The 25,109-nt window shown below is 36.9% G+C and overlaps 2 protein-coding genes and 1 pseudogene across 4 annotated transcripts; all 3 read right to left on the reverse strand.

The window, feature by feature from the left end:
- Positions 1-454: 454 nt before the first annotated feature.
- On the reverse strand, positions 455-1,174 carry LOC110736045 (agamous-like MADS-box protein AGL80). Its single transcript, XM_021916199.1, has one exon. It carries the CDS (start codon positions 1,117-1,119, stop codon positions 628-630), a length of 492 nt encoding a protein of 163 aa, XP_021771891.1. The 5' UTR covers positions 1,120-1,174; the 3' UTR covers positions 455-627.
- A 4,813-nt stretch (positions 1,175-5,987) lies between these two features.
- Positions 5,988-9,987, reverse strand: LOC110736807 (annotated as a pseudogene).
- A 3,036-nt stretch (positions 9,988-13,023) lies between these two features.
- On the reverse strand, positions 13,024-22,102 carry LOC110736808 (eukaryotic translation initiation factor 3 subunit A-like). 3 transcript variants are annotated; one of them, XM_021917122.1, is made up of 14 exons: positions 21,893-22,102; positions 20,630-20,697; positions 19,764-20,245; positions 18,521-18,736; positions 17,539-17,907; positions 17,406-17,435; positions 17,063-17,290; positions 16,779-16,940; positions 15,868-16,089; positions 15,591-15,788; positions 15,303-15,509; positions 14,410-14,490; positions 14,011-14,212; positions 13,024-13,853 (listed from the first exon to the last, which is right to left on the reverse strand). In XM_021917122.1, exons 2-14 carry the CDS (start codon positions 20,673-20,675, stop codon positions 13,492-13,494), a joined length of 2,805 nt encoding a protein of 934 aa, XP_021772814.1. In that variant the 5' UTR covers positions 20,676-20,697; positions 21,893-22,102; the 3' UTR covers positions 13,024-13,491. The 3 variants fall into 3 exon arrangements, with proteins under 3 accessions (XP_021772814.1, XP_021772813.1, XP_021772815.1); XM_021917121.1 differs by having other exon boundaries at positions 20,630-20,702; XM_021917123.1 differs by having other exon boundaries at positions 20,630-20,709.
- Between the last annotated feature and the right edge of the window lie 3,007 nt (positions 22,103-25,109).

Below are 25,109 nucleotides of genomic sequence, written 5' to 3' on the forward strand. Positions count from 1 at the left end.
TTGAGGAGCCATAGCTTTGGCAATAGCTGGATTTGTAGCATGATAATCTAGCAGTTGCAATTAACGATTCTTTATTGTCATTGCAGATTACAACACCAAGTCCATCTTTAGTTATACATTATATCCCTTTTTTTTTCATAACTATAAATCACAAAGCTAGTCAAACTAGGATTTGTGAATAGTGTCAAAGTCAAAACGTATCAATTTAAAAAACGTTGGAAGTATCAAGTTTCATACAGTAATTTCTTCGCTTATAAAAATAGAGATATGTGCGTTTTAAGGCTTGTTTTGAAGACCGTAAAAAGTCAAATGGAACAAACTATTAGGGATAGAGGGATTGGATTTTAGGGGGAAACTCTTCCCTTCCTCCTCACTTATATTATAATTGAGATTGCACTGACAATATCTATGCTATAATAAAACTACAGAAACAAAATAGATCAATCAACTGAAATTCATTATAGTTTGTGGTTGAATTAATACTTGATGTGAACAACTATATAAAAATCACATCACACAAACAAGTTGTGAGTTGTAACTGATTAATTTAGATCTTTCATTAGAAGCAACAATAATAGGAGCACATTTATTCATAGAAGTGATTAATTTGAAAAGCAAGCATGCAAATCAATTATCTCCTGCATTCTTCTCAAGGCTAACAATCCTCTCATTAATCTCCTTTGAAGTCTTACGAGCCAGCATACAAAGATCCATGGTATCCTCCAAATTCAGCCCTTCAAGGTTCCTTGTCCCATTAAGACACTCATACATGATGTTGTTAATCTCCTTCTCCCTGTTATTTTTCTTCAGCTTCTCCAACAGTTGTTCTGCTTTCGCGATCCTTTGCTTCAGGTATTTCTCCTGATCAAGCATCTTCTTCCCTTGATCGTCCTGAGAAAGATTCTTGAATCTCTTGAGCACACTATGTGCTCCAGCTTGGCTTGGCCAGACCTCAGCACTCGGAGCATATGGACTATAAATGATGGCACAAGCATCCACCCCACATAAGGTGGTTAACTCGCTTACCTTCTTAAACAACCCCTTCTTCCTCTTATTAAAGGTTGCCTTCCTTGCTGAGTCATTGGTAATGAACTCAAGCTTCACCTTGTTCCTAGTCATTTTATTTTGGGTTTTTGACCCTAGAACTCTAGGGAGGTTTTGGGTGTTAAACCAAGTAAGAGGAGTATTTGTGAGTGTGTTGCTCTTGGACTTAGAGGTATATATAGAGGTTTGGAGGGATTAGGGTTATTTTTATTGGCCAACTTTTATAATCTAATTAAGTAAATATAAATAATAAGAATAATAATTCTAAAAGTAGTACTAACAATAATAGTAATATTAATAATTGAGAGAGAATTATTTTTTTTACCGTTTGAGTGATATTCGGCAATCTTTTATATAAGGGAAATGACTGAAGCTTTAAATGGCTTATAATGGATTTTTAATTCCCAAATAAATAAAAGTCTCGTTTCACCATTAGGTTTTAGCTCTAATTAAAAGTTCATATCACCTGTATTAATTAATTTAATTTATTTATGGTATAGCCAGCCATATACAAGACGCGCTGCTTATTATGTATTTCTATCCTAAAATTTGGCAAGAGATAAATGAGACTTTTATTTGAGGACAAGGGAGGATCGAGGGAGATTGAAACTTTGAAAGTATTTACTCAATGTAGCTACATATGTTCTCTATATTAGATAATAATTAGATTAGTGCCCGTGCGACGATGCACGGTAGTAATAGTCTTTTTACCATAATTAATTTGTAATATAATATAAAAATGAGGCAACTCATGTGCAATAAAATACAATGTAAGAAAGATGAAATCATAAGACAAAAATTATAAAAAGGAAATTTTGTAAAAAAACCACCCCTAAATTCACCACTTTTCTAAAAAACCACCCTATTTTTATGAAATTAAAAAAAAAAACCACCTGCGAAACCCAAAACCAGTAGGTATCACCACCCCTACTCTATTCCGTCCTGTTTTCCGACTAAATGATCCACAACTCCACATGTCATCATCCTATTAGCCAAAATTTTGTAAGAAAAAAAATAATTTTTACAAAAATCTCCAACCAGCCCCACGACAACCACCCCCTTCCCCTTCCTTTTCAATCTCGCTGCCACCATCACCTCCATACCTTCCCAACCCCTCTGACCACCTAACTCAGCCTTGTGATGCCAGACGACCACCCCACAGCTAGCCTCCCTCTCTTCTCTGCCCCCTCCTTTCTCCCACTGTCGGAAACTTCACCGGAATTTTGAAATGGGTGGTAATCTGAGCGGTTATTTAATTTAAGGGGTGGTAAAATAAAAATAAAAATTAAACGGGTGGTTATTTCAAAAATAGGTACATTTTTGGGTGGTAATTTACAAATTATCCATAAATTAATTCTACACCCATATTGCCAATTTGTATACCCTTTAGATTATATTTTACATTGACACTAAAAAAGATCTTTAATTTTGAGCATGAAATAAAATTGAGAGCAAGATGAACACTTAATAAAAGTATAAAACCACTAGAAATTAAATATCTTATAAATAGTTCATAATTTTTAAGTATCATACTCCAATCCATACATATTTATTAATTAATAGGGACATTGCATATAAATTAAAATCACATAACAAACAAGTTGTGAGTAAAACACATTTAAAACAAACAAGATAGAAATGGATCCCTTTTTTAAATAAAGCACAATAATTTATTTTCCCTCAAATAATTAATTTGACATTCATGCATGCATGCTAATCAATTATTATCAATTCCTTCATTAATCTCAAGGCTTTTAATTTCAATTTCTTCATCAACCTCCTTTAACATCTTATTAGCCATCAACATAACATCTCTCCTATCCTCCAAATTCAACTCTCCAAGGTTTCTTACGCCATTCACACACTCATGCATGAGTTGAGTGATTTCCTTTTCCTTGTTATCTTTCCTTAGCTTCTCCAAAAGTTGTTTGGCTTTCGCGATCCTTTGCCTTAGATACGCCTCTTGGTCCAACATTCTCTTCTCCTGATCCTCAGCAGTGGCGGAGCCACATTAGAACAAGGGGGGACAGTTGTCCCCCCATTTTCGGAAAAAAAGTTTTCTTAAAAAAAAAAAAAAAAATCAAGAAAATACAGTAAAAGGCTATAAATAACATATACTTACAGTAGATATCACAATATTGAATATGGTTTGGTGGTTGAGTCCTTAGTAAGGCTGTGTTTTGGTCCTAGGTTCGATTCCCTACTCTACTGTTTTTCAGCTTTTTTGTTTTTTTTTCCCCTACTTCTTGTTTTTTTTATTACATACTCTAATTTTCAACAACCTTTTTAATTTGATTTTTTATTTCCTATTTCTTGTTTTAGGATTTTTAATGTTATTTCTTATTTCCTACTTCTTGTTTTTAATTATCGCTTTAACTAAGTGTGCTTAAACTCAATTTTTTTTTTACATTTCTAATAAATAGATTACTATTAATTAATTGTTTGTAACTGTGTTTTAACGAAATACATATTAATAATATGATTGATTTGAAAAAGTTGAGTTTATTTTTTCGAATGTAACTCAAACCCTGGCCCTTCATACCTACCATCAATTTGTTTTAACGATAATTATTTGACTTTTTATTTATCAATTATGTGATTACATAACAGGATTTACAAATATAAATTTATTCATTTTTGTTGGATAATTTTCTTAATATACAATAAAACTTTTTTACCCCTCTTTTTCCATATAGAAATAATTGGCATATGTGATTTCAAATAAATATTAAACAATTTAGGTTATCAATTTTTTTCTTGAGATTTTTGCCGAAACTTTAACCTCCAAAATTTGTCCCCCCGAATTATAAATCCTGGCTCCGCCACTGATCCTCAGGGGAGAGGTCCTTGAACCTCTCAAGCACACGACGTGCCTCGGACCGGCTTGGCCATGCCTCGGTACGCGCAGCATACGGGCTGTGAATAAGTAAACAACCTTCCACCGCACATAAGGTGGTAAGCTCGCTCAACTTCTTTAGAAGACCCTTCTTCCTCTTCTTGAAGGTTGCCTTTCTTGCTGAGTCATTGGTTATGTACTCAAGCTTCAGCTTTTTCCTAGCCATTTTCTTTTGATTTTTTGGCCCTAAAAATTTAGGGAGGTTTTATTTGTGAGTGTGTTTTGCCCTTGGGAGTAAGGGTATATATAGAGGTTGGACTGTTGGATAGAGAGTTAAAGCATTGTTTTCATTGGCCAAATTTTAAAGTGTGAAAAACTATGATAGATAAATATTTTTTATAAAATATAAATTAAGTAATAAATGAATAAATAAATAATACTCTTTGGCCCATAGTAATATAATAGCTATTTTTATTTACAACGTCTTAAGACATTCCTTTGACCATCAATATCTTTAATTATGTATTTCCTGTACATTTTAAAGTCATAAATATGGAGTATAATAAGACTGCACATTGAAATGACTGTAACAATGATGACATGACAATGTTCTTTGTATGAGGTACATAATAAATTGCCCAAAAATTCTCATTAAGATATATACTTGTACAAAAAAAAAATAGTATTTTGATGTGTTGTTAATTAACTAGAATTGTCTCTATGTGTAGTTTCATAAAACTTCTATCGACTATTTATAATTACAATTATTGCAAAATTAAAGATATTAATGGTCAAATGTTCGACTTAAAAGTCATACAGATGAAAATAGACAATCTATAATGGGATGGGGAGTAACAATTTAATGCGTAGAGTTAGACACTCAGTACTCTAAATGTGACAATACTTGAAGAGAAAATTAAGTTGGCTTTTAGGTATCCAAATCTTGATTATCCTTAATTGTCATGATTTATTACTATTTTTGTTTTGACACATCATGATTTATTACCTTTTTAAAAAAAAAAAAATCATCATGATTTATTACCTTATATGTTCAAACAAAACAATTTCAAAAAAGGAAATATATCAAAATTTTAGCATTGGTATCATTCAATATTAAAGTTGTCAACATTAACCCAATTTAGATCTCAACTTATATAGGTACAATAATTTAGCATGACTCAAACTTAGGCTATATCAAACCCGACTCTAGTAAGCCTGGCCCATTAACCCTAATTAACACCTTTTGTAACTTGCCAATATTACTGAGTTAGATACGTAAATGGACTATATATTACGGAGTATTTGTCATATCGTTGAAAATTTTAACTGTTTTTAATAAAACAAAAATAGATTCAAAGTATCGTTTCCTATTTGATCCCAGGGCCCAGAAGTGCATGATAAATACCCCCAAAGCCCTATGTATACTAAAATACTTTCTCGGTTCTTTTTTTATTGACTGTAAACTTTTTACAGTAATCACAAACTTCATTTTGACTAATTTTTGTGATTTATATTTTATAAAACAATTGTTATATTTATTAGAATTGTCTTAATGCATATCATAAAATGAACTATTTATATTCTTAATTTATATATAATTAGATATACGTTCAATATGTGTTGTTAACAAATATGATAAAATAAAAGATAAAAATGCATCAAATACATAAAGGCCATGTTTGGTAAATGGCTTTTGGTGAGCTTTTGGCTTTTGGTTTTTTTATGTGGTCAAACAGCCAAAAAAAAGTGTTTGATAATTGGCTTTTCATTCAGTGAAAAAAATGGCTTTCAAGCCAAAATGAAAAAGCTGCTATGAGTAGGTTTCTTTGTTGGCTTTTGGCTTGTTGACTCACAAATTATCTAATAAACAGCCAACGCCCACCAACTAAATTTACTAAACACTTTTATAAACAGCCAGCTTAAACAGCCAATTCCAAAAGCCATTATAAACAGCCAAATATTCCAGTTAATCAAACAAGCCAAGTGAACCAGCCAATCGCCAACAATCAACAACCCTTTGCCAAACAAGGCCAAAATGATGTTGACAAATGACAAACCTAATAAGAGCAACTCCAATGGCAAACTAACTGTAAATTTGTGCTACTTGACTTGCCATGCCATGCCACATAAACTTTTTAAACTAATTGTCATTTTTGCTACTTTGACCTCCAATGGCAAGCTATTAGCTTACTATTTAAATGAACCCCACTTACTTAATTAACTTTTTTATATTTCATTTTATATAATCTTTTTTTGGCAAGTTTTTTTCCCAAGCTAATATAAACCTAATTTGCTTGGCCAATCTAATTGCATTTTCTAGCTCCAATGGCCAAGCTAATAGTTAGAGATTATTTAAAATTGCAAGCAAGTCAACTAGCTAATAATAATCGCAACACCTAAACCATTTAGTTTAATAATATTAATCAATAATCATCATCATCATCATCATCATCATAAAACCAAATCACTTTGTTTCTCGGACATACACAGCAACGCCAACCGCCTAAACATCAAAAAAAAAAAAAAATGGCAGGATTATACAACTGATGCAAATCGAAAAAAAAAGAGCATAATTCAGGGTGGTAGACAGCTACACTAAAATGTTACAATTTTATGTAGAGCACAAAATAATTCTCCATGTTGGAGAGTGCTTCTTTAGCAAATTGCAATTCGAACAAATCTCTCCAGAAGTTACAAGATATTAAACTAAAGTGCACATACATATATCTTACAAAAAGCGAAGCTCCAAGATGAAGATGTCATATTTCTACAATCAGTAACTAATTTGACATCACTGCAATCCTTCCCCTGCAAACGCGAAGACATGAATGGTAAGAATACTAAATCTCAGAAACAGCTGTCAAATAAAGATAAATCAGCAGATGAAATATTATTTCATTGCTTGCTGGCTTGCTGCTACTCGAAACACAGTAACAGCAAAACTTACGCAGTTCTTCAAAGGGAATATTGGTAGTACTTTCTCCAGGCTTTATGAGTCGAACCTTACCTAACAAATTCAGACAAAAGCAGAAACAAAGATAAGTATGTTGCTAGACTGCTCAATATATCTTGTACAAGGAAGCAGTCTGTGATAAGTAGCATAAAGATTCTGGAAGATAAGCATGTCTCCGAAGGCTAAATGCATTCTGCAGCATCATAAATCATAATATCAATTTTTGATATGGCAAAAAGCTCCTTTTAAAGTTTGAAAAAAAAAATGAAAAGAAAATTACAGAGGGAACAATAATCTAGTTGTTTAGAAACATGAAACCCTCCAATCTCCAACAAAGCCATAATCTAAATGCCTGAGCACACATGAACACAGAAAACAATAAACTTTAGATTATTGTTTATCTCAGTGGACAAGCAATCCAGAGAAAAAGAATGACCATAGCTTTAATATAAGAGAGGTCAAGTTGGAGGATGTAAGTGTTGATAATTGAGTGTATTGGGTGAAAACAAAACAAAAAAGTAAAGAAAATTGAGGGCTCCAGGTATTGCAAAAAGTCCACCTAAGATACAGCATAGATTTTTGGGTTTGTGATTATATTGACTAGGTACAAATGTCAGGGATCAGGGTGCCATGCTTTCTACTTTCTATTCAACAACTGTTGGCTTCACAAGGCTCACTAGTAGATAACAAGTCCGGATTTGGATGATGCTTGGTAATGAAGTAACAGACAATATTACAGGAGATCCTGATGTCATAGACATACAAGAATCACTCTCTAAGTCCTATGTTTTATAAGTGCTTAGAACATTAAGCAAGCACCACTCTTAAGCAAGATTTACAATTTTCTCAAATATCCAAATGTCATATATATCTGACGTTTCAGTTTATTATATTCTGTGGATGTAGAATCAATAACAATCACAAAGTAATCTCTACCAAATGGCACCTCTCTGAACATTCTCAGTTTCTCACCCATAGCTAAGTCAAATGATACTTGACGTAAGATATAAGAAAAGTTCCTGTAAACCCAAACCAGGACATATGATTGCAGAACATCCCAAAAACTGCATTTGATACACCATCACAAATTCACAATAATGAGTAATGAATAATGCCTAGATAGATCCACAGGCTGCGCAACACGGGTCAGCAGCAAGATGAAAGCATCAACCAGTGGTTATAACAGGTAGATTGAACAAAATTAACCCATGACAACCTGACCTAAAACAAACATGATAGCCACGGCTTTGGAATGATAACAATTCATAATCAAGTGAGTGGACACAAAAAGGCAGTTTAACTCAATGGGTCAGGTTTGAGTGGACAATACCAACTGTCCAACTGGCATATAACCTGCATTAACTCACTAAGATATATACCGTAACTACATACGCACCCAAAAGTATAACAAAAGTCAATGTGAAAGTTGGCCAAAAAAAACTATACCAAATGGTAATTGGTAAGATGGATCATGGTTATAAGAAACTGCTAACATGTTTGCTTTTTATGTACAACTTAACTCCATCAATTTTGGTTCATATAGTACTCTCTATATTTTGATTTCAAAAACAACAGTACATATATGAGTTGAATATTCACAGGTTGAGTTAACTATTTCAAAGCATATGAACAGGTTTGGGAGTTCAACATGTTCATTTTCTACCCAACGAAACACAGCCAGTTTATCAGCATAAAATAAATGCAAAGCAAAGAAAAAGGATAGTGCAATAACCAAATAGGAGTCTATAAAGGGATGTATTTCAAACTGATATTACAAAAAATAAATGCATAACAAAAGACATACCATCAGTGCGAACACAAATTTCTGGCATTCTCACAACTTCGCCAGTGATGCCTCTATTGTAAACTCGAATTTCAATGTCACCCTCAACATAAACTGAAGAGCTGCAACAATCCCCAACAAATTAGTAACATAACATACAGATACAACAGAGTAAATTATACACGAAAAGTTACACAAACCTACTTTTTCACAAGTTGCTGAACAGCATAGGCACCAAGCATATCATTATGGACAACAACACGATGCCATTGCTGGCTTTGGCCAGTCTTTTGCACCCATTACTCTATGGTCCCATAAGCCGCCTGTTCCAACATTAAAGATGGTCAAGGTTTTTCCACTTCGTAAGAGCTTCTGCACAGGGCTTTGACGAACTTTCCCACATATGATTGCCTGATTAACAACATGAGTCAAAACCCTTTATCTAACAAGACCTCAAACTTCCAAGCATTACAAAAACATAGCTAGTATCAATGCTTCTAATAACTAGTGAATTACCATGAACACCCCTGAAATTCCAACCCCTTTTGGGATCTACGCCTTGCGGTATCGATTCTCGCTTCTCAGGAATAAAATCATCATGAAAATCATCTGCTCCACCGTTCTTTGCACCATCATTATCACCATCAGGCGACCCCGTCGAGTAACATAGCTTCGAGCTTCTTTGAACTCCAGACACTAGTCATTTACAATAATTACACACCCTAAGTTCACAAAAAACATTCCCAAAAGCGTTAAATCACGCATTGCACAATGCACACCACCCATTTGACAAAATGCCTCTGAGAAACTCCTATTTGGGGTATTTCAAATTATATGACCAAACCATCAAATATTTTGAGAAATTCAAGCTAATTATTTAATTAAATCAAAACCCATATGACCAATTAATAATTTTTTTCAACTAAAATGCTCCAATTTAAAGAACATTGTTAATATTGCAACAGAAAAAATAAATATTTGATGATAAAATTGATTCAAAAATTACAGAAAATGAGGAGGAGAGAGAAAACAAACTTACGGAGAGCAGAAGTCGATCTTGCAGAGGTTGTAAATTGGTTTGCAAATTTGGCAGCAAGGGACGACATTTTTATCAAACTCAAAGACAACTGAAAACGGAGAATAGTCGAGGGTTTAATTTAACCAGGGTTTACCTTGACCGCCAACACGCGGCGCATTGTTCTGTAAATTAGTGAAGCGCTGCGTTTTATCACTTGATGCACTACAGAATACTTCGTATTTACTTTTTTTTTTTTTTTCAACAACGGACTAAAAAGGAGTCTAGCTTCCAACAGACTCGAGACTACTAAATGCGTAAATAGCAAGACTAGGGGAGAGTTTAACTCTCTTAACAGTTTTAATACAAGAACATAAACGAGGGATGAGGGTACAATTTTCAGAAGATGCTGAATAGTGCAAATGTGAGGGTTGACAAGCTTCATCACAGATTATAGACCTCAGATGCCCTAGGCTTGTTCCTTTGCGCTTCTTAGACCTGCAAAGCCAATACCTGGAAAAAAAGTTTACCTTTCTTATGCTTCATTTTTTACTTATGAGACCTTCCATACTTTCTTTTCGTGACGGAGATCTCGAAGGTAGTGTGTGTAGGGATAACCTATACTAAATCAGATTCAAGAGTCATGGGGTCATCTTCATTTGAACCTACGGATTCCCCATCCACAAGGTTAGTGGGGGTAAAGTCTCTCGCAGGAACATCAGTCCCATTCTCTATGCTTAAATCCTCGTTGTCGTTAGCAGTTAGACAAGAAGGCAAAGCCTCATCTAACTTCTCCGCAGCCTTAGCGCTCAGATTTCCAGGCTCAATATCACGGTTGACCACTCCTAAGTTAGGGGGAGGCTTTGACCTTTTCCTTTTGGTATTTTTTTCTCTCACCCAAACTCTCCAAACTAGAAAGCACCAACAAAGCATAAAGACCTTCTGAATCAGTAGCCTTGTAATTTTCAAGATGCCTCTTGTGAGTAGTCTTATCCTTCATTCTTACAGTCATCCATGAATCAACAAATTTGTTCAAGAAGCTCAAAGTCTTCCCTTGCTTGAGTTGCAAATAGGATAAGGTGGATAATTTAAGGGACTGGTTTCTTTTCACTCTATTACAGAAGCAGTGATAAAATCCTTTTCTTTCGAGTGTCTTGATTCTTGATTCATTACAGGGCAAGAAAGTTTTTCTTCCTTATATTCCAAAGGAGCATAAGAGTTGTGGGTAAGGATAGAGCTTTCTACTTCCACCTCACTAGACTAATTTGAGGTGGGCAAGCTGGTTACACCACTCTGGTCCACACTAAGAGATGACGGGTTGCACCCAAGGCCAACATAGGGCTCAATGACTTTTCCTTTTTTGTTGTGAGTACAGTGAGTGAGGGCGGAATTCTCAACACCCCTCTTACCATTGAACTTGCTAGCTTGACCACATAGTCCCATCACTCTCTCCAACTAGCGGAGAATATCCTGATTATTTGGCTCTGACTTGGCTGCCTTTCCAAGATCTTCATATGCCTCTTCCAATTGGTAAAGCTTGATCCCTACTACGACCCTTCTATAAAGAGCTTTAGCATTGCAACTAGAGGTGGGCATGGGCAGTGCCGGCCCGTGCGCGGCACGAGCACGACACAGTGGTGGCACGGCCCGGCACGAGCCCGCCATAGGTACGGCACGGCATGGTGGCCCAACAGTGGGCCATGCCGTTAACAAAATTTTGATACCAGCACGGGCACGGGCACGGTGGGCAGCACGGTCGTTTGGCCCGCAGGCCGACCCGCGAGCACGGCACGCGGCCCGCCAGGCACGGCCCAGCACGGCAAGGCCCGTGCATAACACTACTTTTCGCAGCTTCCAACAGCCATAAACGACTATATTTTAACAGCCATGTTAACGGTTATATTCCAACAACCACTCTAACAGCTAATTCATCATTTTTCCTATAAATACTTCACTTCTTCCTCCATTTTTTTTCCACAATTCATCAACTCATCTATTCTCAAATCTCTTATTCTCTAATTCTCTTATTCTCTAATTCCTACTCTCTTATAAACTCTACTTCTCAAAAAAAAAAAAAAAAAAAAAAAAAAAAAAATCATATAATCTTTAATTCTCTCAATTATAAAAATTAATAAAAAAAAAATTATAAGTTCGGGAAATTAATTAGCGGAAAGCAATCAAAGCGTCGTTGTAAGATCTAATAACTCAGTATTGCTTTGGAATTAAATCTTGCTTTGGATTAGAGTTGGCAGGTCCACGAGGCAGAGGACCGCCGGACAGCCTTGGAAACCAGAAACCAGGTGGCTGCCGCAAGGATCGGGGCACCACGTCACCGCCGGTAATGGTCCCAGCAAATTGCAATCGGGGCACCACCACCACGAGACTTGTCTGCGGCCAAAACAGCCTCCGATGACGCGTGGCATTGACAGGGGGGTGGGGTTCGCCGGCGATCGAGGAGCAAGCCAACCTACTCCAATCGCCGGCAGCCCGTCAGAGATCTGCTATTTGGGAGATTGGTTTTGTTAAAACAGGGGGCACGAGTGGTGGTTTTGGGAATTCCGCTAAAAGCGCGTGAGGCACGTTCTCTGGAGTGCAGGGTAAAAACATCACTATTTCGTATTTACTATGGCCAATAGTAAATCTCTTATAGATTAATGGGAATTTGTGGTCAAAATATGAAAGGTTGACCACAAATAATGGCTATGGGACAAAAAAATAGGGACAAAGGGAGTAGTAATCACTATGAGCTTTTGTAAGGTTTGTCATCTCACAACCAAAAGGTTTAAGTGATAAAAACTCCACTAAGAGGCACTTTGGGGTGAGAATTCGATTACCCTCCCCCACTTCCTAACTCAGGCCGAGTTGACCAGTGAGGGTATCGATAGTATTTTGCATAGTTGTTGGTTGATACCAAAAATAAATGGAGGAATTGGAAAATAGAAAGTAAATTGCCAAGGTCTGGCCGTATTGGTCAATTAGGCAAATATAACAGGTATCTAGTAATCGGAACCTTTTATATACACCCGCACCCAGATGCATACATACTGACACACTCAAAGTGGTACTTTGCTCATTCTATATTACTTTGCTCGTTTTAAGATTTTAAAATGAACAAAAAAAATACTAAGTATTATATGATAAAAAAAAATTAAAAAAAAAATATAAACCCCTTGAGTGGTTACACCCGGATATATATAAAAAATTTCACCTAATGGTCTTAATGGTTTAAACATTTTGATTGCATTCGAAACGAATCCAATCAACTTTGTGCCAAAATACATGACAAGTCTACATAGTATTACAATGTTACATTATTTGCGCTTTAGCACACTTTCTTCAACTGCATATTATGATTGGTACACAAGGAAAAATTAGGCACCAAAAGCCAAAGATGCGGTAACAAAACCTAACACATCTGAGAATGACTTCATATTATGATGCTAAGCACAAGCAATAAAGAATCTGTTATTGAAAGTATACAATGCTCAAATATCCAGTAGTCCTTCATCCTCCACAAGTATGCAACAAAAGCCCAAAGAAAAATTATGAAGAAGATCAATAATAAGAAATGCCTCGAGAAATTTCAACAAAATTACATTTCACAGTAGCAGCAACATCCCTCTAAACAATCTACTGACTCATGACTAGCATCATAAATACTAAAAATATAGCCAAAATTGAAATTAACTCTGAGAATAGCCACTTGCCACAAAGAAGTATACAAAGGCACAAAACCATGCGCTGTCTGGACTACCTAATTGCAGCAGCAGGGGTCAGAGATCTTATGAACCCTAAGGACTAGTTGATGACCAAGTGGACTTTGAATCACCAACACGGCAACACCTTAAACACAGCACTCATCACCAAGTGGGCCTTGAACCACCCCCACCAAAACCACGACGATCATCAGGTCGCCACTTATCAGTGGACGGAGCTGGGGTAGACCCAGCAGCTTTCTCCCTCAAGTGCCTAGGAACATATTTTCCAGGTGCTTGACCAGCAGGGGCAGGAGCAGCAGCTGCTGCTGCAGCAGGTGCAGCCACTGCCTGGGGCCTGGCAAGAGGAGTCGTCTCAGAAGACCGAGCAGCCTCACCAGCAAGGATCTGCTGTCTTCTCAGCCTCTCTTTTTCTTCAAGTTCCCGTTCTCGTTGCCGTTGCTTCTCAGCGATTTCATCCAGCTTAGCTTGGCGCTCAGCTTCTTCCTTTCTTCTTCTCTCAGCCTCTGCAGGTTTGAACACCAAAATGGTAGATATATAAAAAGTAACTGGTCATCAAATTAAATATATAGGCAAGGTCCAAGGTTAGCAAAAAATCCAAGGGTCATAAGCTGAGAGAAAACTGAAGCCAGAAGAGAACTGAAGAAGAGGATGTACGCCTACCTTCATTCTTCCGTGCTTCTTCCTCTTCACGCAGCTTGTTCAATCTTTCCTCTTCTGATCTCAAATAAAAAATCATCTTCCGCTTGGCTACCCTTTGTTGTCGACGAGACTGGCGAATTTGGTTATAATGCTCTGCCCGTTCTTGTCTCAATCTTTCAAATTCAGATTGGCGACGATTCACCACTCTTTCTTGGAAAATCCTCTGAAATTAAGATGGATGGTGAGACACAACCATAAACCTAATATAATTTTGTCAATAAAAGACAAGCACCCACTTATCTATTTTAATAATATCTAGGGAGGAAGAGAAAAACCAACATAGATCTACTTAATATGTATTTGATAACAAGCAGAGAACAAATAAAGTAATCGCATCCCCTCAGGATATGAGCTGCTGACCTTGTTTTCCATCACACGAGCTAATCTATTCTTTTCCTGAAGGTCGCCATCGTGGCGTTGTCTGCTGAGCTCAACCTCAAGCTAAAAAGTAATATTTAAGACTGGTTAGATTGTTCTTAAATAAGGTATAAACAGCAAATGCACTTTGAGCAAGCAATAAAGTTTTAGTACAGTATGGGACAGAAATTTAACTGTGCTCTTTCAGTCCAATTTTTTGATTCTTAGTTATTGTGTTTCACACAACAGCTCTGTTTTTTTTGATAATTGCTGCTAAGATGCGCTCTATAAAGTATAACCCCCAAATTTCTAACCCAACAAATCCCAAATTTCTGGAGTACTAAAAAAGCAGTATTTTTATAGAGCAACAAAATTATTTCATCTGTGACAATGACAAACAGTGATAGATTAAGGCAAAGATTAAACCATACGTTTAAGGCAAGTCGTGTACAGTATTCCCAAATACAATTTGTAGGAAGAATATGAGCAAAAACTTAGTAATTACCAATACAATATCTCATTTTATGTTAACAAAATATAATCCCCTCAGATCAGATTTCAATACCCAAATTGAAAAGCCAAAGTTTGCAGTAAACATTGAACAGACAATATTTCAAAATATATCTTGAATTCTTGATGCTAAATATTTAATCGAACAAACATACTCCAAAACCATATATTTGAGTTTCAAGTAGAACTGTCTCTCATAGATTTCTATTTAAGATAATGAGAATGTCGCTCAAATTCACACATCTTTTCACAACTGAATTCCCATACTCAGACCCAAATCATAGTAAGTTTCAAAGGGAAAACCTGTTAGCTATGAGCAGTTAGTTCTAAGTAGTGGGTGATCTACATAATACAGTACCAAGTAATTAAGAATATTTAAGGTGTACCTGTTGCTCACGCTCATGCAGAAGCTGTTCCTCAACCAATCGTTGTTGATATGCAGCTTCTATTAATGGAGCTGCCTCCTCCCTCTTAGCTCTCTCAAGATAATCCATCTGCTTGCTCAACTTCTGCAGTTTTTTCTCCATTTCTTGTTTCTCCCTCAGCTGCTCATTCAGAGCCAACTCCAACAATGCTTGTTTTGTCATCTTATCCTGAAATTACACACATAACACACAATTGGAACACTAACCTGCAAGCAAAATCAAAAAGTATTTTCAGAACACAACACTCACCCCTTCTATGATTGGCTTCTTCTTATTTTTTGAAAACTTTTCATTTAGTAGAGCTTTGGCTTCTTCCATCTCACGCTCTTCGATTTCCTTTTGGATGCGCTGAAGTTTCCTCTTCTCAATTTCAATAGCAAGCCTTTTCTGTTCAGCTTCTTCATTATTTTTCTGTTGCTGCATTCTCTTCAACTCTTCCTCACGTTCCTTTACAGACAACAAAGAAGTCAAGTCTCTAAAACAATAAAAGTACTTCATTAAAAGGTAGAGCAAGTAATGGACAAACCTTCTCCAAAAGCTGGCGTTCTTGTTCCTCTTTGCGCTGTTCAATAATTGTTTTACGAGCCAGAAGCTTCTTGTGTTCCTTCTCCACAATCTCAGCTAAACCAGGCAAAGTATCTCCAATTTTTAATGCTTTATTTAAGGGAGGATATATCATGGACCTTGCTTTATTCAATGATTCAGCAAGCGCCGTAAGGTGATTTCTCAAGGTATCAGATTCAAGATCCTGCATTAAACACCATGATCAGTCAATAGACTTTACCTAGTGACCCTTATAATCTGGACACCACAATCTTAAGTGGGGTAAAGCGCATAAAAGAATATCTGACAAATCCAAATGTTTGACAGCTTAAAGGCCTCAAACAGGAAGTACATAAAGGTTAAAAATTAACCCAAGAGAAGAGCCCCTGTACTTGCTATACACACTAAAAGTATTTTCAATTCAGCAATAGATTTAGAACAAAAACACTAGTTGAAAACAACATAGATTAAAAGTCTCGTAAGACATCTCTTAAAGGAGATGATTCATCAAATGAATCACATGAAAGCCAATCAGATAAAACTGCACTTTGCATATAGCTATTCTAGATTATCCCTTGAGAGATGACAACAATTCTTTAGTAATTTATGTACTTGGCAAAATTCTAAACCTGATTACTCACAAACATCCACCCACCCCCAAATAAAATAGAGGGAAAAAATACACACATACACACCTGTCTGTGTGTGTGTGCGCATGTGAGCGCATAACAAAAATATACAATCCAAGAGAGAACAGAATGAAAGATGGAAAAAGGAGTAAATAGTAAATTATATTTACATCAGAATATAATTAAAAAAGCTTTATAACAAAGCAAGTATGTCAAAACATTAGCTAATAGACACAATGCATAAATGCTGGACCCAAGAGCTTACCAAAATACTAAATGAAACAGCACCATTTATATGGTCAACCTTCATGGTTAAGAACTTATGTTTGACAGCATCAACTGAAATCTTCTCCACCACAGAAAAATCAAAAAATGGAACCATCTGGGATAAACTATCAATTGTCATTGTCTGGTAAACTTGGGAAGCCTGGAATGCCAAAAGTAGGATATCAATAACACTGAGGTTTGCTATGACAAAGTGTGCCAAGACCCAAGATACAATTACAAAATACACATGGCAGAGATACAAAAGGATTATAAACAGTGCACCTGCTGTAGCAACCTCAGGGTAGCTAGCTTTTCCAAGGCAAGAACATACTTTGACAATTGCACTTCTGGTACAGAAGAAGCTGAGGCAAGTTTCCCGCCAAGCTTAGATATTTTGTTCAGCAAGGGCTGAACTTTCAGAGACAAATCCAAGGGGAGAAACTCATGCTCTAGAAGATGATAAAGGTCTTTCACTTCTGGAAGGACACAAGACATAACACCTTTGGAGACCTGCATAAGATAAAAGAAATAAGATGATGTGAAAAAGACCAAATTTCTGCCTCAAACCCTCACTTAAGTTTTCAGCACTAGTTATCTCCAACAATGACCAGTTGGGGAATCTTACCAGTTCCAAAAGAAGAGCTGAGCGTGATAGCTGTAAAAGCAAAAAAACGAATAGAACTATAAGAATGGCAAAAGGTGGATATAAACACATTAATCACAAACAATATAAACTAATGGATAAACAATCTATTTACCACTTCTCTGCTCTCAGGTTTGGGGTCAAGATTAAAATTAATTAGATTGGACATTCTCATATTCCTCTCTTTCTCATTTTCAAGTTCAACATGAGATGCACCACGTGTATGGTCATAAGGAGGAACAGAGAGGGCAGCCAAAACCACAGATGATGCTATCGTCTGCAAATCCTTCTGGCTCAAGTTCTTGTTGAAGTTCTTTTGAAGTAAGAAAAGCTTCAGCCAAGCATATGCATGATACAAATGGCTTCCAGAAATCCAAAATATTTCAGTGAGCTTGGCATAGTAAACGACCATCAATGAAGGTTTCGGGGTCTTCTTAACCATACACATTAAGCCATGGATATCTTCAACTGACCGAAATGCTTCCTGGAATAGAAACGAATGCTTAATCAGAAAGATGATTTATCTCCAATGAAAGATTAATGTGAGCACATGTCAGAGGTGCAAAGAAAAATTTGTAACAGACAATTACACCCTTGATAGCGAAATAAATATTAACACCATCAGCACTGAGTAGTATGGCTCTAACTTTAAGAATCAATTTTCAGCTGTGTATCATAATGAACTACATCAAAATGAATCCTAAGACTATGCGCTTCTTGTGCATTGTGAAGTAGACATTAAGCAATTAGCTGTTGTAGTTCAGACAATGACCTAGTAAAAACAAATCTCTCCATAACTGCAGAACTAGCATACATTTGACCCTCTGTTGCCTCACCCTTGATAACAGCACCTACAGAGGCAGTAGCCTGATGATGATGACAGCAAAATAGTCAACTGCCTTTCCACATTATCAACCTTATAATTCACATCAGCAGTCACTGTCTCACAGATGGATGGAGAGCATGTTTTAAGGGGCAGACACATGTGCATATTAAACGTTGACCACTTAAAATTGTGACTTGAAAAAGCAGGCATATAATTCTAAACGAAATAGGTAACTTTACAGAAAAACGATAAATGGCTTGGCCTGTCTTACCTGCCAAAGTTCAAGTTCCGTGGCAATTTTTAGTTGCTCAAATCTTGTGTCCAGGTACAATTGCAAGCTTTCTGGTGCTGTCAGATCAGGCCTGTCTCGTTGGTCTTTGTATTTATTAAGATTTGACAAATGGTTCCTAATTATTTCACAGAGTCTACGGAATTCTGTGGTACGTTTGTATTGCTTGCAGAATTGAAAAGCACGATGTGCTGTCATCTGCAAAACAATAGAGCAAATTTTAGAGCCAAAGTAGTTTACATAATTCATATAAATCACAATCTATCTTCCATGACAACTACGGCATTTTAAAGCCAAATAGAGCACAACATGGAATGCCTACTAATAATCATGAATACAAATCAAATAATAATGAATGACATCCTCTTATTTTGGGATAACAAATTCCTTTAATGAAAAGGATCAACGGATACATATGCAAGGAATACACTAATCAGCAAAGGTGAGATATGCATCTTCATAGAGAAGTGAAGAACGAACACTAACAATGAAAATTTTCAACAATACGCACCTTATAATGCAAGTTGATAGCAAACCAACCATCTAAACCCCTGGTCAATTATAGCACACTAACATGAAATAGATTACCCAGTTCAACATCTTCAACCCATCAATGTAATTTTTATTAAACAGCAATATGCATGGAATACAGCAAATGTGAAAGATGCATCTACATAGAGAAGTGAAGCGCCAGCACTAACAGTAACAGTTATCCCAAACAAAAAAAAAAAAAAAAAAAAAAGGAAGTGAGCTTGAACTAAAAGCAGGATGGCCAATTTTTTTTTTAAAAAAACAAATTAAAAGGAGCTTGAACCATATTAAGCCCATGTTAAGACCTTTTTCTTAAAAAAAAAAGAGAGAGAGAGAGAGAGAAAGCCACATGTGTGCACCTATGTAAACGTATAAAGAAAATGGGAAAGGCACAAATGGGGAAAGAGGGAACCACGAGCATATTCAACAATAAAAGCCAACTTTATTACACTCAACTAGTTTTGTACTGCATTCTCAGAATTTAAGACTGATCAAGAGTCTAATCAAGTATACCCTTTGTCAGCTTGAAAAGATCTACAAACAGGACTCTTATAATCCCATCCAAGCATAAGATATATTCAACTCTCCAAGGCCCATATATAACACGCCAAGGAAAATAAAGTATTTTGCAAAACAAGGCAAGCATACAACAATATTGACTTTGTAATAAGAAAAATATTAATAGGACACTTACAGCATAAAGATTCTCCAATTTTGAATTGTTACGTAATATTTCCAAAACAGTTCTGTATGTCTCCCACAGAAATTTGAACCATGGTGTAACAAGTTCACGATCAGACCTGTCTTTTCCCTTCTCTCCACTAACATAGCTTAGCATTAAATCCTCAGGCCGCTTATCTGCCTCAAGATCATCAACATCAAGCACTTCTTCTAATTCTTGAGCTTGATTACGAGCAGCCTCGGCCCTCTCAGTTGACAAGTGCATAAAATGCTTGATTACTTCCTCTAAAGAGTTCACATTCACTTGTTGGCACACAATGCGGTATTGTATTAAACCATCTTTGGCATACCTACCCTTCCTCATTTCCACACAAAGGTCTATGTATTTAAACATAATTTTTTCCAACGTTTTCTGCCATGCTCTATACCTCTTAGAGGTAATAAGGTCATGAAGCGCTTGTAGGGCATCTTGCTTCTGACCAACATTAATCAGCTCTGCAATAAAATGAATGTAATAGAGAATATGAGAACAAAGAAACAGCAAATACATCAGACATCCACAGATACATTTTACACCTTCCATGATAATTATTTACTTCCTTGGAATTGCCAAAAAATTTTAAGTTAAACATAGGAACATATACTAACACTTCTTATGTAAATGTCAACTAAACAATTGCACATGTATCTACTTCCTATAGAAATTATTTCCATATATGAGTCAACCATGCACTAAATTTACAAGTACATGTACGAAAGAAGCATTTGAGTATCGGCTACATCTATAAGTGGCACATGTCAAAGAAAATAAGTGGGGGCAAAAGTGAAAAGGCTTGAAAAAAAATACAAGGATAAAAAAAGAAAAATTAAGTTACCAACCTTCTGCTCGCTTCAAAGCATTTTCTGGCTTCGCAAAGGTAGACATGTTGATCAACAGATACCTTCCTCTGCACTAAAAACTATTTGCAATGAATACAAAAGGAAACCTATGATCATGCATATTTACAAAGGAGATAATTTAAAATTTTACAGTGTAAAATGTATGCCCTCAACATAATGTCTCCCCTGCATTTTGTTTGGAATGATTTAGATTGGGTATCCACAGATGGATACAGGTCATACAGGGTGGGTGAAGCTCCATCAACATTAATCACTCGACTCTAAGTCCATCACCAGTAAAACCATTTACATTATGATCCCACAGGTGATTATTAGGTCACCCTATCATATACATACACACTCGTCCTCACAAAAGCCGAAGTCCCAAACAGATAATTAATTTCATAGTCACAATATGTACTGGTATTGAAAGAAAAAAAAAAAGGGGGGGGGGGGGGGAGGGGGGGTAAAGAGCTGTTTCATATTTTCTACCATTAACATGTAAAGTCTCTATCAACAAAATCTAAAATATTATAATTCAGATCAAACTTCAGCACAAGCAGAATAGAATCAGATGGAGAGTTTACATCAAACACTAAGTGAAATTCAACAAAGCAAAAGAATGAAAATTACATGACATTACGAACCCAGAGGTGACATACTCGAAATTTCGAACAATCAATCAACCCTAGATAATCAAGTAATGAGACTAAACAATGTTACAGAACCACAGATAAGGCGAACTAGATATCGTATCGAGAAAGATCACTGAGCCAGAAACAATGGAATAGTGGGGAAGACAATGCACGAGAAATAGACTAAGGGATTGTTTCAGAGTGCAACAATCAAAAGATTAGATCTTTAAAAACTAAAATTAATATTCTTCAAGCTAACTTATCCTGTCAATTAATATATTCTACACAACGAAATTGATCCACTAATCAAAAAGTGAAAAATATGAACCCTAGTCCACAAAAATCACTCGATTTAACCCACAATTTCTTAATTGTAACCCACAATATACAATCCTATAAAAAAATAAAAAAAATTAAAAAAAATCAGATTTTTACACTTTCCTCAATTCATCCCATGCAAAACACAGAAAACATACAAAAATCAACCAAAATTAGAAATTTATGCGTCTAACCAATTAATCTTGAAAAATATAGGGAAACATCAACAAAAATAAATAATAATAAAATAAAAAATAAAAAAAAAACCTACAAAACAATGCAAAATCATGAAAACACATAAGAAACTTACCTAAAGCTTGTAGCCGCGGCGGGTTGTCGCCGGCAGCAGTTTGGCCGGAGAAGAGGAGAGAGTAAGTGAGTGGTGAGAGGCGGACAGAGGAGAGAGAAAGAGAGGGAGAGAGTGTTAGGGTTACGCGGGCTACTGAGAAGGAGGATGAACGAGAAGAAACACTAAATGTTCGGCCCGTTTACGTTTTACTATACCACAGGATATTTCGACCCGTTCGTACTTTGTAAGTTTTTTGCAAGTTCTTCACAGAATTATAATACAAGTAAATAAGTAATTACCAATTTTTTTATTAGGCAAGTTTTTTTTTACAGATAATTACTCCGTGTTTTAATAGGTGTATTAAAAAAAATTGGCAAGTTTTTTTTAAAGATAATTATATTATTTGGCAAGTTTTTCCAGAATTATAATGTAGTACAAGTTAGGTTTTTATTTTTTTTTTTTTTATTTTTTTTTTTGGTTTCAAAAAGACTGATTTTTTTAAGAAATAAAAAAGTTAAAGATAAATTCAATCCAAAAAAATCATCACTATTATTTCAAAACAAGATGTTGGATGGACACTTGTCCGCCTCCTGTTTTTCATGTTTTAAAATAATTTTTTTTAATTACAAAAAAAAGAAAAAGAAAAAAAAAATCTCTTCCATCCCAATCCCCTGATCATACCTATTCAAGAAAATAATTGTTTTCATTAGAAAAAATATATATATATTAAAATAGAAAATAATTTATTGAATCAAACATATATATATATATATATATATATATATATATATATATATATATATATGCTGAATAAACTATGATGGTGCTTTCAATAGTTCAAAATAGAGGTACTAATTAGGGGATTTTTTACCCCGCCATGTGGACCAATCAAGCTCCGCCACGTGTCATCCACGTGGACCAACCAGAGTCTATCACGTGTCACTCAGTGAAAAGTCCAAAATGGACCCATCAGGGCATGACACGTGGCAGACAGATTGCCAATTAGGTTTCCGTAACCTAGGACTGGGCACGCATTTCGAGACCCTATAAAAGGGAGATGTTCCCCCTAAGGAATAATATTCACAAATCTTCAAACACACATGTACATTAATTGCTGAACATTAATTATAGCTTTAATCACAGTTGAGAGCTAACGCTCGGATATCGAGGTTGTCTTAGATAGCCGGATGATTACTTCTCGTCTAAGAGGAGCCTGATCCCATTTACATTCCGCAACTTTTACATCCGAACACGTTCTAACATGATCGTCGGAGGCGGAACGCCCACCAACCGGAGTCTCCGTTGCTTTGCAGGTACAGGCGCCCGGAAACCAGTCTTGGAATTGTAACTCTCCCAAAGGACACAGAAAAGACCTCGAAACAGGTACTGATTAGGGGATTTTTCCCCACCAATCACCATCTGACAAGTGGACCAATCAGGTTCCGCCATGTGTCCGTCACATGGGCCAATAGGAGCCTGCCACGTGTCAAGCAATGATCCGTCCACTCTGGACCAATTACGACACGACACGTGTCCTTCCCATGACACCTGGGATAACCGGTCACCTAGGCTCAACTTCCGTGGGAAGCCCAATCAGCCCAAGGTTAACCTAAACCTAGATTGGCACGTTTCCCGAGGTTATAAATACCTCCCTTAATCCTCATTAAGGGAGATTACGCAGATTACACACATTAAACTCTCTCACCTAGAGAAACCCAATCACTTTAATTTCCGCATTAATTACTCCTTAATCAAGTACTAACTTGACCGTCGGAGGCGGATCTCCAATCATCCGGAGCATCCGTTTGTTTTGCAGGTACACGCGTCCGGTTCCAGTCTCGGAATTGTAACTCTCCCGCAGGACATCAGAAAACCCTGAAACATCTTGGCGCCGTCTGTGGGGAGAGTACTTCTGAGATGGCATCCACGTTTGTACCGGCTCCTGAAGAGAGACGTCCCCTGGACGACCCTCTAGTTCAGTCGGACCACGATACTGAGAATGAATTTGAATTTGAAGCTCACACAGCTTCAGACGGGACCCTAAGGGCCCGACGTACCCGTCATACCGAAAGGAGGGAACGGGAACATCTTCAAACTGGAAGCGAGCCAGCAGGCGCACCGCCTGTTCGGCAGCAGCCGACTGATGGGTCTTCTCCCATCACAAGGAACGAACTCATGACCTTCATGAGGGACTTCAAGGGAGAAATTCAAGAGTTGATCAACAAGAAGCCGCCTGCTCTGGACAAGGAGCAGTCGGCTAAGAAACCCTCCACTTCACGGAAGAGGAAGCCAGTTCAAGGGCGAGAGGCGACCCCTCATCCTAAATCTAGGAAGTGGGAGCCACCTGCCCTTGATTTCACAAAATACCGTTTTCCTACTCCAGGAAATAGGAAACTTGTTCGTCATATTCAGGCGGACGGGTCGAGGAAAACATACACAGACGCTCGGCTACTGCTAGAGCAGAAGAAGAGTGACCGATTGTCAGAGTCGGCCTCTACTTCAAACTTCCATGACAGTCTGCGAAATACCTCGATGAGGCATACTCAGTCGTATCATGAGAGTCAGTCAGGCGGCACCTCCCGTCAGTCTGGCTTTCATAGCGACCAAGCGGTACCAAACTTACCGTTTGTACCGCAACAACAGTATTTTTTACAGCCACCTCCGTTTGGTGGACATGCAGCAAAAAATGTCCAACCTATGGACTGGCAGCTACGGTTGCTTAGACTTGGTGAACAGCCGTCGGCCTTCTCCAAGGAAATTACTGAAGCCGCTCAGCCGGCCAAAGTGAAAAATGTATTAGTAGGCGCCTATGACGGCACTACTAACCCAGAAGACCATCTGATGGCATTCACCAACCTGATGTACCTTCAAGGGTTGGATGATCCCACTTGGTGCAAGTGTTTCCCAGCGACTCTCAAAGGAATCGCACAACAATGGTTCGGCAACCTGCCGACTGGTTGTGTAAATAACTTCAAGACGCTTGCTTACTTATTCACCTCCAACTTCGCCATGAACATCCCTGCGAAGAAGACGACTCTTGATTTAGGAACAATTCAGCAGGGCGAGAAGGAGGGGCTTCGTTCTTACATCAGGCGGTTTAACCTGATGAGAATACAGATTCAAGGGTTACCGGATGAAGTAGCCTATACTGACTTTTTCAGAGGTCTCAAAGACGGGTCGACCTTTAAATTTGATTTGGTCCGAAAGAGGGTGGCGACTCTTCAAGAGGCCTTGAATG

The sequence above is a fragment of the Chenopodium quinoa genome, unplaced genomic scaffold (genome assembly GCF_001683475.1).
Source record: "Chenopodium quinoa cultivar QQ74 unplaced genomic scaffold, ASM168347v1, whole genome shotgun sequence".
Lineage (NCBI taxonomy): Eukaryota > Viridiplantae > Streptophyta > Magnoliopsida > Caryophyllales > Amaranthaceae > Chenopodium > Chenopodium quinoa.